Source organism: Budorcas taxicolor, chromosome 1 (assembly GCF_023091745.1).
Source record: "Budorcas taxicolor isolate Tak-1 chromosome 1, Takin1.1, whole genome shotgun sequence".
Taxonomy (NCBI): domain Eukaryota; kingdom Metazoa; phylum Chordata; class Mammalia; order Artiodactyla; family Bovidae; genus Budorcas; species Budorcas taxicolor.
In genome coordinates, this window is record NC_068910.1 from 36,954,504 (window position 1) to 36,972,665 (window position 18,162).

An 18,162-nucleotide genomic window follows, 5' to 3' on the forward strand; every position below is an offset into this window, starting at 1 on the left:
ATGTATCCAGAAACCAGAAAAGGCACAGCTCAAAGGAGGAGACCTCTAGGGAGCAGTTGATCATAGGAGTGACAAGGTGAAGGTTGAGGCATAAAAATAAACATTAGGTCTACAGAGAGAAGATTTCGTCTACCACATTGTTGAAGGGCCTGTTTGTGTGCATTTTTACATACACGTGCATGTAGAGAATTGTCAAAAGGAAATAGAAGAGAAAGGAGACCAATAACATGGATTAAACCACTGAATAAATTGACATGTACTGTCTATGAATACAGTTTCAATTAGGAGTCATTTAGCTGCAGATGATAAAATTCAGCTCAGATTGGCTGAAATAAAGGCAGTAATTTGCTCATATACCTGAGCAAATCAGAGATAAGCCTTGCTTTGGACAGAAGTGACTTCAAAGCTCAAAGAATATCACTGAAGCTCTATCCTTTGGCTTTGTTTTAGCATCATTGATTTCTTTACGCTTTCTATGTGGGGGCCTTTGGAAGTTCCAGGCTTCTTCCCACCAAGCATTTCAAGGCTGTAGAGGTATTTTTGCCCTAGGGATATCTGAGATATTTAGAGCTATTTAGTGGAGAAGGAAATGGTAACCCACTCCAGTGTTCTTGCCTGAAGAATCCGGGGACGGGGGAGCCTGGTGGGCTGCCGTCTCTGGGGCTGCACAGAGTCGGACACAACTGAAGCAACTTAGCAGTAGCAGCCAAAATCTATCAGTTATATTCATATGTGTTTCTAGTCTCTTCTTTGTTCTCTTAAGTAAATAGTGATGTATCTGAACATTAAGAGTTAGCTATAATGGAGCACAGAGGTTTTTAGGACAAAAACTATCTGTGATAATGTAATAGGGGAGACATCTTATATTTTCCAAAATCCAAAGAATTTTACAACACAGAGTGGGCCCTATTGCACCATGAATTTTAGTTAATAGTGCTGTATCCATTGGCTTATTTGTTATAACACATGTGCCACATACAGCAAGATGTTAATAGTAGAAACTGTGAGCAAGGCAGAAAGGATATATGAAAACTTCATGTACTTGCCTTTTTTTTTTTTTTTGGACTTTAATTGGTTACCAATATTGTGTTGGTTTCTGCTATATAACGAAATGAATCAGATGTGAGCTCAGTCACTCAGTTGTGGCTGACTCTTTGTGACCCCATGGACTGTAGCCTGCTAGACTCCTCTGTCCATGGAATTTTCCAGGCAAGAATACTGGAGTGGGTTGCCATTCCCTTCTCCAGAATCAGCTACATATATACATATATCCCCTTCTTCATGAGCCTCCCTTCTACCCACCCCTCCCCATCCCACACATCTAGATCATCACAAAGCACCAAGCTGAGTGCCAGCTCAATTTTTCTGTAATGCTAAACTTATTTTAGAAACTAGTCTATTAATTATGGAGAAAGGAATGGCAACCCACTCCAGTATTCTTGCCTGGAAAATTCCATGGACGGAGGAGCCTGGTAGGCTACAGTCCATGGGGTTTCAAAGAGTTGAACAAGACCGAGCGACTTCACTTTCAGACTCCATGAGAGATGGTCAGTTCTCTTATTTGGAATAGGTCAGTGCATCTCTATCCTGTTTAGACATGAGTAGTTAATTAATAGGGGGCTTCCCCCCATGGCTCAGAGGTAAATAATCTGCCTGCAGTGCAGGAGATGCAGGAGCCAAGGGTTCAATCCCTAGGTTGGGAAGATCCCCTGGAGGAGAGCATAGCATCCCACTCCAGTATTCTTGCCTGGAGCATCCCATGGACAGAGGAGCCTGGCGGGCTACAGTGCACAGGGTCTCAAAGAGTCCAACACGACTGAAGCGACTAAGCACAGCACAGCATAACATAGTGCAGTAAATTATTAAGAGAGATTATTTTCTGAAGACAAAGGGAGAGAAACGTCTCCTTTCCCTTCATCATAAAAGATAACTTGAACCTCTGTAGACCTGTCCATGTCCACTCCCACCCCGACCCCAACTTTTAAAACTTGGGGCTTTGGTGAAAGCCTAGAAGCAAGGTCCAATGATCACAGTTCTTAGAAATGTGACTGGACGAGTCACTGCTTAAACGTCACTTTTCTCAGCTGATAGTGGAGACAGGTCTGCAATCACCTAGTATTCCCTTGGAGACCCCTGATCCAGCGACCTGATCAATGATGACCCGAGGCCTCTATTTAAAATTTTTTCTTAATCTGTTTTCTTTTCAGTCACTGACAGTGTATTGTATTTCTGTGCTGATTCATTAAAAGTAGAAATTAAACCCTGGAGACACCACATTCCCATCTCTGGAATAAGGCCTAAATTTGACAAGAGCCAGTTAAATGGATGAATTATTATTAGTCAACTGATAGCCATATTTAGAGGAATGAAAGAGGCTGGGATAAATTCAGGGAATGGCAATATGTATGGCTGGAAATTTTCTTAGGCTCCAAAATCACTGAGGATGGTGCCTGCAACCGTGAAATTAAAATACGCTTGCTCTTTAGAAGAAAAGCTATGACAAACCTAGACAGCATATTAAAAAGCAGAGACATCATGTTGCTGGCAAATGTCCGTATAGTCAACGCTATGGTTTTTCCAACATGGTTTTTCAACTCTCAGGATTTGAGAGTTGAACTACAAAGAAGGCTGAGCACCAAAGAACTGATGCTTTCAAATTGTGGTGTTGGAGAGGACTCTTGAGAGTTCCCTAGACTGCAAGGAGATCACACCAGTCAATCCTAAAGGAAATCAACCCTGAATATGCATTGGAAGGACTGATGCTGAAGCTGAAGCTCCAATACTTTGGCCACCTGATGTGAAGAGCCTGACTCATTGGAAAAGACCCTGATGCTGGGAAAGACTGAGGACAAGAGAAGGGGGCAACAGAGGATGAGATGGTTGGATGGCATCGCCAACTCAATGAGCATGAGTTTGAGCAAACTCTGGCAGACAGTGAAGGGCAAGGAAGCCTGGTATGCTGCAGTTCATGAGGTTGCAAAGAGTTGGACAGGACTTAGTGACCAAACAACAGCAGTGATCAGAAGAAGAATAAATCTTGGAATGGGCAAGTGCAAGTTTGGCTAGAGAGTTGGGAGGTGTTCCTGGCTTCAGTCCATAACTGCCTGTGACCTCTCATTATTGCCTGACTCATTTTCGCCCTGGTGGGGAGGCCCCAACCCAGGAGAGCTTTTGCTCCTGGTGAACTGATATCTGAAGCTGGGCATCCTGGCTACCCCTTTCCAGGCTCAAAAGCCCAAGAAACCTTCATCCTGATTGGGTGGAGGCCATCCACTTGCAAAGAAGCAGCAACAAGGAGCTCACAATACTAAATGACTGTAAAGTCAGTACCTACTGGCCTCAGCCTAGCTATAAAGTCCCCTGCTGACTATTTTTGTAGGAACAGAGTGAGTCCAGAAAGCAACCAAATGCTCGTCTTTGTGCTGTGTTTATCTTACATCAAGGATGACATGGGCCATTTGTGGGGTCGGGATTCGAACACTTGGGAGATGCTGGGTCAGTGAAGGTGGGCAAAGCTTAGAACTGCATGGGTCCTCAGTGGAAGGGGGAGGGGGTGCCAAGGACCCAAAGGAAGGTGGAGAAGTAAGATGATGCTGTCCTGAAATGCAGCCAAGAGAAACTGTGTAGGTGGGAAAAGCAGGCCAACAATGGTACATTTCCATCAAATGTGATGATGTCAAAAAATAGTCTATTGATTAGAAAAACAAAGTTAACTTTACTTATCTGGGTATTGTCTGTCTGTCTCTCCTTCTAGAGCAAACCCTCCTGAGGGCAGGATGGCGTCGTCTTTGTGCACTGTACGTCCTCTACATGAAACCTTGAAAGTGATGTATAGTACAGGCCCACAAATGCTAATCAGCAACTGTTTGGGTCAAAAATGTTTAATTAAGAATCCTTCTGATTTTAGAAAAGAAATGTGGTCCACATAACATGCCCAGTATTATATAACATCTCCAGCTGAACCTGGGTCAGCATTCCATAATTGAACACATTTGAACTCTGTAGCAAAAAATATGAATATTCATGCTAAGTTTTATATAGCCTCTCATAAGTTCAGGTCAGTTTTGCCTCCAGTTGAGTTACAGAATATTTGCATTTGTTGAAAATTTATTTTTCTTTTTGTACCTGGGGCTTGACATCACAGTCACCCAATTACTTTTTTTTAAATTCAAGTATAGTTGGTTTGCAGTGCTGTGCCAACCTCTGCTGTACATGTACAGAAAAGTGACTCAGTTTTACACACATATGCATTCTTTTTTTTAATATTCTTCTCTGTTGTGGTTTATCCCAGGAGATTGGATATGCTTCCCTGTGCTATACAGTAGCACCTTGTTGCTTATCCATTCTAAGCATCTAGCAACCCCAAATGCCCAGTGTTTGTTTTTTTTGCTTGTTTGTTTTTTAAGGAGTAATGAATCCATTGTTCCTGTAATGGGTTAGAATGTGAGGTTAGGGTCAGAGTAGAATGTGTTGACTCCTACAAATCCTTCCCTCCAGCAACATGGAATTTTTCTAATTAGAGACCATTTGTATCTCTTCACGCTTGCCCACCTCCCCATCATTGCTAAGCTCTGGCATGATGTACGATTAGGTCTTTGTTATGTCTGACATGATGCGTGGTAGCAGCAGCATTATTTTGTTAACCAGAGAACAAAGAAAAAGTAGAGTTTACGTCTTGTTCAGATTTTCTTTTGCTTTCTGCTTTCACACATATATCTTCTGTCAATAGACTTCTCTGCTTCTTGCTGTTTAAAAGCGCCGATTTGAGGGGGTTAAAATAAGGAAGATGAAAGCAAGGAAAAATGAAAGAAGCGTCTTATACTTTAAGCAGGAATTTCTGTCTCCTCTGATATCTGTTTTGCCTCTCCTCCATTCAACTGAACCACTAAATAGAACCAAATGGAATAACTAGTCAATAAAAATGCTGTGTGGCAGCTGATTTCACACACAGGCCCTTGTGTGGGACCTTTGAACGTCCCTCACTATTTATTTAATAAAAATGAACAACACTACATTGTATTTGTAATGATAGTTTGACAGCTGTCCCATCATCATTTCTACAATCAGTGATTCAATTTTAAAGGAATTCTCACACTCAGGAAAATCACTGTTACAATATTTCATTTGTTTCTGAATTTCCTTAGGTTACAGCCCATACGTTTTGTGAGTAATCTGGACCCACAGAGATGCTGCTGAACTTAGGGCTTTTAGCCATACTGATTTTCTGTGATCATCAGAAAGGCTGGATGGAGGAGATGGCACACAGCCAACCAGACCTAGTGGGCCCTGTGTGTTTCCATGTGGAATAATTGGTTCTCCTCACTGGGCTTCCACCTTGAAAAAGAGAAATGGGACCGTGATTCTAGAGCATGCCCAACAAACCAGCTTACCAGGACTACCTGTTCCTTGTCCCCAGTGGCATGGCTTTGCTTTGCTGTGCAATCCAATAAGACAGTGTGTTCCCCTTGATTACTTACACACACACACAGGCACACACAGACACACACACAGCGTTTACTCCCTGGATTGGTCAAGGGCTCTGCAGAAAGCAGAGTAAAAGACATAACACAGCAAAGCCACTGTGGTTTGCATCAGGATGCTTCTGAGCATGCATAATGCAGCCGACTACCTGTCCTCCAGATGTGACCCAGATAAAACTCACTGCTAAGCCCATGGGCTTGTGTTCTGAGCTCATACTTAAGCCCTTGTGTTCTACATTAGATTTCCTAGAGTTTGCTTTCCCAGTTGAGATTGCCAGTGAAGTGTGTCTGCCCAAGACCAGGTGTTTAATCAGACAGCCAGTTTGGTGTCAGAGGAAGACTGACTGTATAGTATAGGCCTGGACTCTTGGCTGCTGTGAGGGTACTTTCTACCTGCCATGAGGATGAAGAGCCTAAACAGCCCTCAGGTGCAACACCTGAGAATGCCACAGCAATTACAAGTAGAAATGAACCCGATATGTTTAGTTTTGAGGATGAAATCATAGTACTGCTTGTGTGTCCTTTCAGCAGAGTTGTGTCACTGAGTTTGCAAAAGATGAAAAATATTTCCAGCGAAAGAGAAGCACATTGACCAAAGGGCTACGCTTGCAAAACACGACCTTTCACCCACCCTACATGGTTGCTACAGAGTGATCTAGCACATGGAACAAAACTCTGCAGGGTTGTTTTTCTTCATTGGTGTCCGTAATTGGTCTAGGGCTGAAAGTCATCTGTGCTCAATTCATAATTGAAGGTACTAGTTTTCCAGCTGCAGAATGCACAGTAATGAACAGAGGGTGCTGAGCTCTGATAATAAAAATCCAGTAGGTCTGACAGGGGTTCAAAAGTCTGTCTTTTATTAAGCATCCCCAGGTAAGATGATACTGATACATGAGGTTACTAGGCCATGCTTTGAGGAATCATTATTTCAAAGCTAGCTTGACTTTTTTTTTAATAAGTCATCTTCTATGAAATATTTACCCTGAATTCCTCCCTGCTGTCTGGTATGGCTCAGCCCCTTAATGACTTTCCTCCCAATCTCAGTTACCTGTTCACAGGTGCCCTATAAAAATATCTATATTTAGCATGAGTGGATTTTTCTAAGCTCCCCTTGCTTGCTCCTTTATGCATGTTATCTTGTGCTGACCTTTCACTTGGAATTGAATTTGCTCTACTCTTTCTCCTTGGGACCTGATACTCAGACCTCTGTCTTGCTTCCTGGCATCTACCATCATTCTTGTCAGTCTCAGAAACCTTCAGACTTTTCCCATCTGTTCCCAGGAGCCCAGTCTGGCTCCTGGTAGCCTAAAAGAGTAACATCCTTTTTCAAAGAGAGAATTTTAGGGACATCTGGGGACTTTGGTTTTTCCAGTGGTCATGTATGAATGTGAGAGTTGGACAGTGAAGAAAGCTGAGTGCCGAAGAATTGATGCTTTTGAACTGTGATGTTGGAGAATACTCTTGAGAATCCCTTGGACTACAAGGAGGTCCAACCAGTCTATCCTAAAAGAGACCAGTCCTGGGTGTTCATTGGAGGGACTGATGCTAAAGCTGAAACTCCAATACTTTGGCCACCTGATGCGAAGAGTTGACTCATTGTAAAAGACCCTAATGCTGGGAAGGATTGAGGGCAGGAGGAGAAGGGGACAACAGGGGATGAGATGTCTGGATGGCATCACCAACTCGATGGACATGGGTTTGGGTAACTCTGGGAGTTGGTGATGGACAGGGAGGCCTGGCGTGCTGCAATTCATGGGGTCGCAAAAAGTTGGGCACGACTGAGCGACTGAACTGAACTGAACTGGGGACTTTGGGGACAGGAATGGGTCAAATTAATTCAAAGAATAAATAGAATAGAGAGTGAAATCATTTATGTCCCCAAACTGCATCTAAAATAAGTGACATCTAGCTATTACTTAATCTACAGCTTTGAGATATCAGTAATTTTACTCACATCTAATGGTAGAGTGTTGTTTTATTACTGTTTTTTTATGTATGTATGTGGAAGTCGCTCAGTCGTGTCCAACTCTTTGCAACCCCATGGTCTGTAGCCTGCTAGGCTCCTCTATCCACAGGATTTCCCAGGCAAGAATACTAGAGTGGGTTGCCATTCCCTTCTCCAGGGGATCTTCTGGACCCAAGGATCAAACCCAGGTCTCCTGTACTGCAGGCAGATTCTTTACCATTTGAGCTACTCTTAGAATATCATTTTATTTTTAGATGAAAATCAGTTTTGTTTCCATTACAGATGTAGTGCAGTTTTAGTCTGTGATCTGGAAAAATACATTTAATATTAAATAATCTCTTCTAATTTAAATTCTATGACTCTGCGTCTCTTTCAGTAGTCTAAAACTTTGAAGAGTAACCCTAGCACTACATTTTATTTCTGGAATGCTTGCAAGGAGGTTACAGGAAGAAGCTGACTTACATACATTGGTTTTGTCTCCCCGCAAAAAAATGGATTCTAAAAAGAAAAGAATCAAATGCAAAAGGAGTTTGAGAATCACTGGCAGTGTTTTTTAGTAACTTTTAAATCTTTGATGAGCAAAAAGAGAGAAAGATGAGGAGTAGCCTGATCTTGAAGCTAAATAAGTTTCTGGTCATGATATCTCTGGTAGTTCAGATGGTGAAGAATCTGCCTTCAAGGCAGGAGACCCAGGTTCTATCCCTGTATTGGGGAGATCCCCTGGAGGAGGAAATGGCAACCCACTCCAGTATTCTTACCTGGGGAATCCCCATGGACAGAGAAACTTTGCAGGCTACAGTCCATGGGGTCACAGAGTCGGACATGACTGAGCAACTAACCCTTTCAACTTTCTTGAAATCTGTACTCTTTACTGAAAATCCAGACATTCTCCTCTCTTTGTTGAAACATGAAAGGAGGGTTTCTTTAACATAGATCATCTCTCTTTTGTGTAAAAATATCCCTTTTATTCTGAAACAGGTCCAGGACAATTTCTGTGGAACAGACTTTGGGATCATGGGTGGTATACTAGAAGTAACCTAGTGACCAGTTGGCAATTAGTTGCCAAGGAGAGGAGAACCCAGAAAATCAGAATGTACAGGTATCAGCATTTGCACTAAAATCCCCAAGCTGGGACTGAGATTAGGGATCTGGAATCTTTGAAGTTATATCTGAGCTTCTGGCCACCAGTCTGCTTCCCCTGTCCTTTTTAACCTTGATTTTGTAGAATTCCTGGAAGCGTGAAAGATCATTACCTTCTGCTCCTCTTAGAGATCCCTAAAAACAGTGTCAGCTCATTTCTCTAACTTCTCCAAGGCAGCAGAGCACCAGTGTGACTTCACTTATTTGTAATCCCAAAATGAAAACATCATTCCCAATAGGCTGTCATTTAAATAAGATGAGATTCATTACATATAAAGCCATGAAATGAAAAGACACTTGCTGCTTGGAAGGAAAGCTATGACAAAACGAGGCAGCATATTCAAAAGCAGAGACATCACTTTGCCGACAAAGTTCCATATAGTCAAAGCTATGATTTATCCAGTAGTCATGTACAAATGTGAGAGTTGGACCATAAAAGAAGGCTGAGAACTGAAGAATCGATGGTTTCAAATTGTGGTGCTGAAGAATGCTCTTAAGAGTCCTTTGGACAGCAAGGATATCAAACCAGTCAATCCTAAAGGGAATCAATCCTAAATGTTCACTAGAAGGACTGATGCTGAAGCTGAAGCTCCAGTACTTTGGGCCACCTGATGTGAAGAGCTGACTCACTGAAAACAACACTGATGCTGGGAAATATTGAGGGCAGGAGGAGAAGAGGATGACAGATTATGAGATGGTTGGATGTCATCACCAACTCAGTGGACTTGAATTTGAGCGAACAGTGAAGGACAGGGAAGCCTGGTGTGCTGCAGTCCATGGGGTCACAAAGAGTCAGACACAACTTAGTGACTGAACAACAACAACAGTGGCAAGAATGTTGTGTGTATTTTTTGTGGATAAAGTTTTACTACAGGGTGGTAGATTAATGGGGCTCCCTGAGGACGCCTCTTCTTTGTCAATGTGGTGCAGCCCTGGGTGTTCTCACAGTTAGCTTCTTGAATTCAACAATGAGTGTTCTCAGGAGGGGTTCTTTTATACAGCTTTAGTCCCTGACTTTGAGAGATCCATCATTTTCTTTGTGTGGATCCATTTTATAGTTTTCTGTTCTTGGCTGCTTACCTCACAACCGTTAGTCATGTGCTAAAATTCCCTCTCTAAATATTTTCACGCAAGATTTGGTTAGTTAGATTTTGCTCAAAAGAGAAAGTCTAGAGGTGAGTGCAATGCCAATGTTGGTTGATGCTCTGCTCTTAGGAAATGGAGATCTAGGATCAGAAGGGTCTGTGTTAGTAGTTCTCAGATTTTAGTGGACAAAAAATCCCTTGGAGAACTAAGTTAAAAGATTCATAGATGCTGCATTTTTCAGGTGTAGTCAGTCTGGACTGGGGTTTTAAAAAATAAGCATGCCATGATTATAATACAGGTGGTCCAAAGTCTAACGTTGAGGTGTCTCTTTTCCTCTTGTTTTCTGAGTTGCTCCTTTCCCTCGATAGGCTGATGATCATGGCCATTCGACTGCTTATATAGAACAACTTACTATGATAAATGAAAAGGTGAACTTGTCAGGTTTGAATGGTGAATGCAAAGTCTTTTGGCGAATGCAGAGTCTTGTATATAATCCTTCAAGCCACTAAAAAGGCACTTTGTGACTACAACACACAGAACAAGCTTAGGTGATGCCTTGCTCCGTCTTTCATCTGAGAATGTCACTCTCAGGGTGGTTTAACCCAGGCACCTCAATGTTTGGGGAAAGTAAAACAACTCTTTAACTTATTTTTTTTCTCAAAGACTAGTAACCCTGATTTTAAAGCTATTAAAGTTAGGATATCTGTTTTCTATACCTGGATTGCAACTTTCTAAAATCTCCCCCTCTATCTTTGTGAAACCCAATAGTTCATGCTTGAGGCAGTGAATTTCTTTAGATGAAAACTGAAATGCCAGTCCCTTTATGCTAATGTTAATTTCTAGGCAGTGAGCTTGGTTAACCAAGAGAAAATAAAAACTTTAGATGAAATGTGTTATTTATAGTGAATGCAAAGCATCATTATTATCAATTCTTATTACAAAATACACATAAAAAATATCCTTTTTGTTATTTAAATATGGCATGGATACATTGAGAAATAGTACAGATGTTAATCCACAGCCTCTCAGCTGCATCCTGGATAATCATTATTATGTTTTATTCTTATTTGGAATTACTAGTAATAGACTGTATTTCTCTATGAAATTCAAATCAGGGAACACCAATGAATTGAGATGATTGATATTATATATATATATATATATATATATATATACACATAATTTTGGAATTGGAGTGATAGAAATATATCTCTCTTAGAAAATAATCTACCCAGCTTGATGCTGTGTTAGTGATCTTCATGAGTAATGTTTGTCACTTAACAAGATACGGTAAAAATTCATATAATTCTTTGAGATTGAATTGCACCGACCCTTGACCAGTATCTAAATTTGTTTTGAAAATAACTATGTCATTGTTGAAAATCTGAAATGTAAATATGTAGAATTTGAAATATCTGACTTTAAACCATGAGTATTTAGAAAGATACATGTTTGTTTACTTTTATTCCATGCTTTTATTATGTGTTCTTTGAAAAATTCTGTTTTTGTTGTTTGAATCTCTCATTAGCATGAGATTTTATACATGGACTACGGAGAGACGATGGTGGTGGTAATAAATTCATGACATCTTTGAATGAGGATGTCATGTGCATCTGTATTTATGGGAAGATATTCATGACTTCCGGAGAAGGCAGTGGCACCCCACTCCAGTACTCTTGCCTAGAAAATCCCATGGATGGAGGAGCCTGGTGGGCTGCAGTCCATGGGGTCGCTAAGAGTCGGACACGACTGAGCGACTTCACTTTCACTTGCCACTTTCATGCATTGGAGAAGGAAATGGCAACCCACTCCAGTGTTCTTGCCTGGAGGATCCCAGGGACGGGGGAGCCTGGCGGGCTGCCGTCTATGGGGTCGCAGAGTCGGACACGACTGAAGTGACTTAGCAGCAGCAGCAGCATTCATGACTTCTTCCTCATCCTAGCTAGTGTAGAAGCACTGACTGACTCCAGTGGTATTATTTTATAGATGAGAAGATTGAAGCATAGAGGGACTAGGTGATCCTCCGTAGTTCATAGAGTTAGCTGACCAAAGGCATTGAATCTTGGTTCCTAGTCTTTCTGAATCCATATTCTGCTTGTTCTCTCAACAAGGTCAGAGGCTGTCCCTAATCCTCTAAAATAAAATACCATTCAGTTTGATTTTCTTGAGTCCTTAATTTTTCTTCTATCCTAACCTCAACATGCGAAGTTTTAAAGTCTGGATTTAAAGCATTAAAAGAAGTCACCTTATCATGTTTCACCTAGATGCCCAACTCTGCTTTCTACTTTTTCCTCAGTCCTAGTTCACCTGAATGAATTCAGTCTCATCCTATCACCTATCAACAGGAGGCTGGTTATTAAGGTCTTCCAGGATCACAGTTGTAATTCACATCCATCCAAATAATCACATATAAGGGGAAAACGGATTGCCAGCTATAGGGTGCTATTCAGTATCACTTACATCATAGCCACTGGCTCTTCTGTCTCAAAATTTGTTAGGCAGTGCTAAAGTCAGCTGGCTAAACATTGAAAAGTGAAAAATACCTCAAATAGAGCAATCCTTATGGACCATGTTTGATGTTTAAGCTAGTGTAGTTGATACCACGAAACAAGCAGAAATGGATAAGATACAGCCATGCTGTCCAGGAGCTTACAGCTCAAAGAAGGGGAAAGAAAGATCCAAATGCATGTAATAGACAAAGATGTGTCCACAGAGAGATATAATTTATAAATCATGTGGTTAAAGGAAGACCTCAGGGTCTAAAAAAAACCTTCTAGGAAAAAAGAAATGAGATTGTAAAGAATGAAAGCCACTTTCCTGGTATGGGCAGTGTTGCTGAAACTCTGTTTATCAGTGCAGAATAGGAACATAGAGACTAAGTACACTGCTGCTTCTCATTATTAATATATCTACGATATGATTGTTTGCTTTCAAGTATGATATCCCCTTAACAGAGCAGAGATGTTTTAACTTTGTGACATTAGACAGGCTTCTAGGGTGACAGAAGCACGAAAGGCAGGTAGGAGGCACAAAATGTGAGTTTTAATGTTTTGCCAGGCCAAAGCAGCCCCAACAGGCTAATGCCTTCAAAGTTGTGTGACCCTTCTTGCCCACCGGAGGGGTAGTGAGGAGTCTCATGGTGTTCAAGCAACAGGGTGTGATCAACTCCTGGACGATCCTGGGACTGGTTGGCATCAAGGTGAAGTTTCAAGCATCATCAACTTTCTGATGTGATGCAGTCTAGGGTCTTTGTTTTTTAGTTTTCATCTAGTAGGGGTCTGCTTCCTGTAAAAACAACTTGGAGTGAGTGTCAGGTCTTTATCTGCATCTTTAAGGAAACTGGAGGTTCAGTGACTCTGTTGTGCAGCAGCTGTGTAGTCTGGATTATTACCAGTTCCCCAGACCAACAGCTATTCTCTTTCTAAATCTTCACGTTTCTCAATCATTAACTGTTGAGTCATGTGTGTGCATGCATGCCAAGTCACTTCAGTTGTGTCTGATTCTTTACTACCCTATGAATTACAAATGGCCAGGCTCCTCTGTCCACGGGATTTCCTAGGCGGGAATGCTGGAGTGGGTTGCCATGCCCCACTTCAGGGGATCTTCCTGACCCAGGAATCAAACCCATGTCTGTTGCATCTCCTGCACTGGCAGGCAAAGATGGAACTGGTGAATAAACAACTCGCCTTTCCAAGCAGAAAATGCAAGAGGTGTGGGTTTGGTCCCTGGATTGGGAAGATCCCCTGGAAAAGGGAATGGCAACCCACTCCAATGTTCTTGCCTGGGAAATCCCATGGACAGAGGAGCCTGGTGTGCTACAGCCCATGGGCATGACTTAACATGAATGCACACAGGCTCTTACTTCAAAAGACAAGGACACAGGGCCTTGTGCAAGGTTTCAGTGATGAGGTGTGTTTTGACCAATATTTATTAGGTGTTTGCTCTAGAAGTATATGCACACTACATGGTTACTTCAAATCTTGTTTGTTGATTATTCCATTCTTTGAACTTTGCAGCTCCATGACAATAAATTTTGTGCATCTTGCATCTGTTATTGAGAATTTAGAAATTCATACCTCATTTGTATTAATATACTCAAGCCTCTTTGAAGTTGAAATAGACTAGTCTGGCTGTAACTGAACTTGTATACTGAGTCAGTCCCAGCTGTGAGATATGTACACAAGTGCCGCCATGTATTAGTTCATAACAGGTTAAAAAAAAATCACTATTCATTTACCAAGCATAGTTTGAGCATCATGACTCTAGCTTATTCTTTATTTACCTACATATGCAATTTCTAAAAGTTTTATACATATTTTAGCAGTGATGCTTCTCATTATTAATGTACTTACAAAATCATTATTGCTTACTTCTAACTATGTTATCCCATTACAAAGGAGAAACATTTTAACTTTGTGACATTAGACAGCCTTCCAGGATGACAGCCGCACAAAAGGCATGTAGGAGGCACAAAATGTGAACAAAATCAGAGGCTGGACTAAAGTCGGATAGAACAGTAAGAAGTGGAGAAGAGAAAAGGGAATGCCAAGCCATTTTGATTCTGGAATTTATTGGTAAAATAAGTCATCAGTATGAAATATGAGAGTCCATGTTACTGCTTCATAATTCACAATGATTACTCTTCATTAGGAAATGTCATCCAGAGGCTGGACTGAATCTGTTGTGTATTACTATTTTTTGTTTGTTTACCTCTTTTATTTTTATTTTGTTGTTATTTCCTGTAATTCTCCCTATCAGGAATATGTTCATTTTGGGACATTTTCTTTTCTCATTTCAGATGACTACACACTGCATGGTCCAATTTTCATTCAAGAACCAAGTCATGTAATGTTCCCTTTGGACTCTGAGGAGAAAAAAGTGAAGCTCAGTTGTGAAGTTAAAGGGAATCCAAAACCTCACATCAGGTTTGTTGACTTAAAAGCATGTGTTTTCATGCATACACTTTCTATTAGTAAAACCAACAAATACTTACGGAGCGCTATTTACATAAAGAGCCTTTAGATAGACATCAGTGGATATCCTGAGATGCTAAAGAGACGCTCATATTCATGAACAGTTTAGTACCCAACTTTGTTTCTGACAATACTAGAAATTAAATATCCTGATTGACCATTTCACCGAAAGCCTTAATATTATTTAACATATTTTTTTAAAACATTTTTTAAAATGCATCAATAAACTGGCAGGAAAGTAGGGAATGCTTAGTAAATGATCTGGAACCCAAAGAAGCAAACTGAACACTAAAATCATGTTTGACCTTGATGAACTATGTGAATTGTAGCTTTGGATTTTGTAGTTTCACAGGGGACTAGGGTCACAACACAAGGCCTAGCCTCAACCAACTGGAGAATCTAACATGAGAAAACCTTCCAGAATATACTTGGAATTCAAGGGATATAATCATATGGTGAATATAAAATAAGCAGCCTTGCCTCCCAAAGGACTGAAAAGCAAAAGTAATCACTTATTTGAAACCTTGGCCCTACATGATTTTAGTAACAGATGAAGCACAGATGAAAAGAGCATTAGTACAGTGCAAGGTATATCTGAAGAAATTGTCTAAAAGCAGCAGATAAAGAGGAGCAAAATGTGATAGAGAAGAGATTAAGCGAAAATATTCACATATCTAATCAGAATTCCACAAGGAATGAAAAAAAAAAATGAGGCAGAAGCATTATTTAAAAAGAAAACTAAGAATTTCCCAAAGCTAATTAAACATTCGAATCTACAGATTTAGTAAACCTAATTTATTGACTATGCCAAAGCCTTTGACTGTGTAGATCACAATAAACTGTGGAAAATTCTGAAAGAGATGGGAATACCACACCTCCTGACCTGCCTCTTGAGAAATCTGTATGCAGGTCAGGAAGCAACAGTTAGAACTGGACATGGAACAACAGACTGGTTCCAAATAGGAAAAGGAGTACGTCAAGGCTGTATATTGTCACCCTGCTTATTTAACTTCTATGCAGAGTACATCATGAGAAACGCTGGACTGGAAGAAACACAAGCTGGAATCAAGATTGCCGGGAGAAATATCAATAACCTCAGATATGCAGATGACACCACCCTTATGGCAGAAAGGGAAGAGAAACTAAAAAGCCTCTTGATGAAAGTGAAGGAGGAGAGTGAAAAAGTTGGTTTAAAGTTCAACATTCAGAAAACGAAAATCATGGCATCCGGTCCCATCACTTCATGGGAAATAGATGGGGAAACAGTGGATACAGTGTCAGACCTTATTTTGGGGGGCTCCAAAATCACTGCAGATGGTGACTGCAGCCATGAAATTAAAAGACACTTACTTCTTGGAAGAAAAGTTATGACCAACCTAGACAGCATATTCAAAAGCAGAGACATTGCTATGGTTTTTCCTGTGGTCGTGTATGGATGTGAGAGTTGGACTGTGAAGAAGGCTGAGCGCTGAAGAATTGATGCGTTTGAACTGTGGTGTTGGAGAAGACTCTTGAGAGTCCCTTGGACTGCAAGGAGATCCAACCAGTCCATTCTGAAGGAGATCAGCCCTGGGATTTCTTTGGAAGGAATGATGCTAAAGCTGAAACTCTAGTACTCTGGCCACCTCATGCGAAGAGTTGACTCATTGGAAAAGACTCTGATGCTGGGAGGGACTGAGGGCAGGAGGAGAAGGGGACGACGGAGGATGAGATGGCTGGATGGCATCACTGACTCGATGGACGTGAGTCTGAGTGAACTCCGGGAGTTGGTGATGGACAGGGAAGCCTGGTGTGCTGCGATTCATGGGGTCACAAAGAGTCGGACACGACTGAGCAACTGAACTAAACTGAATGGATTTCAAGCAGTGCAAACAAAAATAAAGCCCTATATGCAGTTATCATGGTGAAACAGAAAATACTTAACTTGAAGATATGATTGAAAGCATGGGCCACAGTTGTAATACAGCTAACTTTCAAAGAGATGACAATTAAACCAGCAGCTGACTTCTCAATAGCAACAAAAAAAGCAAAACAGAAGACAGAGTCTTCAATATGCTGAGAGAAATTAACTATAAAATTTTTGTATAGCAGAAATACTTTTTATAAAGAAGAACAAAGTAAATGAGTTTTTAGGTAGACAGAAACTGAAGTTTGACTCCAGCAGACCCTGCCTAAAGAAAATTCTGAAAGATATACTTTAAACAGAATAAAAATAATCCCAGGTAGACTGCCTTTAGATATTAGTGAATGATAAGTAAAGCAAATGTTAAAGGTTAGTATTTCCACATAAAAACCAATTGCACTAAACAACAAAAATAGTAAATGCATACTATCTTGTGAAGATTAAAAGAGAAAATTTAGAAGTCATGACAATATTAGAAATAAATTGAAAAGATATATCCTGCACAGTGGAATCTGTATGGTTAAAAAAATGAACTAAAGTTCGATCCCTACCTCACAGCATATACAAAGATCAATTCCAAGTGAATAGAAGATCAACGTGAAATTTGGCAAAATGTTTCAAAGGAAATAGGGATGCATATTTAAGACTTTAGAGGGAAGAAAAAAAATTCAATTATAACCAAAAAGAACAAATCATAGAAGAAAATATTTAACTTCACTAATGTTAATGCTCTTGAACTGTGGTGTTGGAGAAGACTCTTGAGAGTCCCTTGGACTGCAAGGAGATCCAACCAGTCCATTCTGAAGGAGATCAGCCCTGGGATTTCTTTGGAAGGAATGATGCTAAAGCTGAAACTCTAGTACTCTGGCCACCTCATGCGAAGAGTTGACTCATTGGAAAAGACTCTGATGCTGGGAGGGACTGAGGGCAGGAGGAGAAGGGGACAACCGAGGATGAGATGGCTGGATGGCATCACTGACTCGATGGACGTGAATCTGAGTGAACTCCGGGCGTTGATAACGGACAGGGAGGCCTGGTGTGCTGCGATTCATGGGGTCGCAAAGAGTCGGACACGACTAAGCAACTAAACTGAACTGAACTGATCTGAATGTTAAAAATTGCTGTTCAGCAGAATATACTGGGATGAGTAAAATTATAAGCTTCCAACTGGGATAAGATATTTGTGATACATATTATTTACAAAGTCTGAACTATTTAAAAGAAGGCAATGGCACCCCCCTCCAGTACTCTTGCCTGGAAAATCCCATGGACAGAGGAGCCTGGTAGGCTGCAGTCCATGGGGTCACTAAGAGTCGGACACAACTGAGCGACTTCACTTTCACTTTTCACTTTCATGCATTGGAGAAGGAAATGGCAACCCGCTCCAGTACTCTTACCTAGCGAATCCCAGGGATGGGGGAGCGTGGTGGGCTGCTGTCTATGGGGTTGCACAGAGTCCGACACGACTGAAGCAACTTAGCAGCAGCAGAACTATTTAAAGAATTCCTACAAATCAAAAGGTAACAGACATGTAACCTAATTAAAACGTTACCAAAAGACTTCTTAGAAAAGACTATTAAATATCCATTAAACATACAATAAGATTACCACTAG

At 40.9% G+C, this 18,162-nt stretch overlaps 1 protein-coding gene across 1 annotated transcript in view; it reads left to right on the forward strand.

Moving 5' to 3' along the window:
* The window catches only part of CNTN4 (contactin 4), a 406,008-nt gene that overhangs the window by 27,405 nt on the left and 360,441 nt on the right, over positions 1 to 18,162 (forward strand). The window contains exon 3 of the mRNA XM_052644373.1: positions 14,471 to 14,597. Coding sequence (XP_052500333.1) covers positions 14,471 to 14,597 — 127 coding nt within the window. The remainder of the gene's footprint in view (positions 1 to 14,470; positions 14,598 to 18,162) is intronic.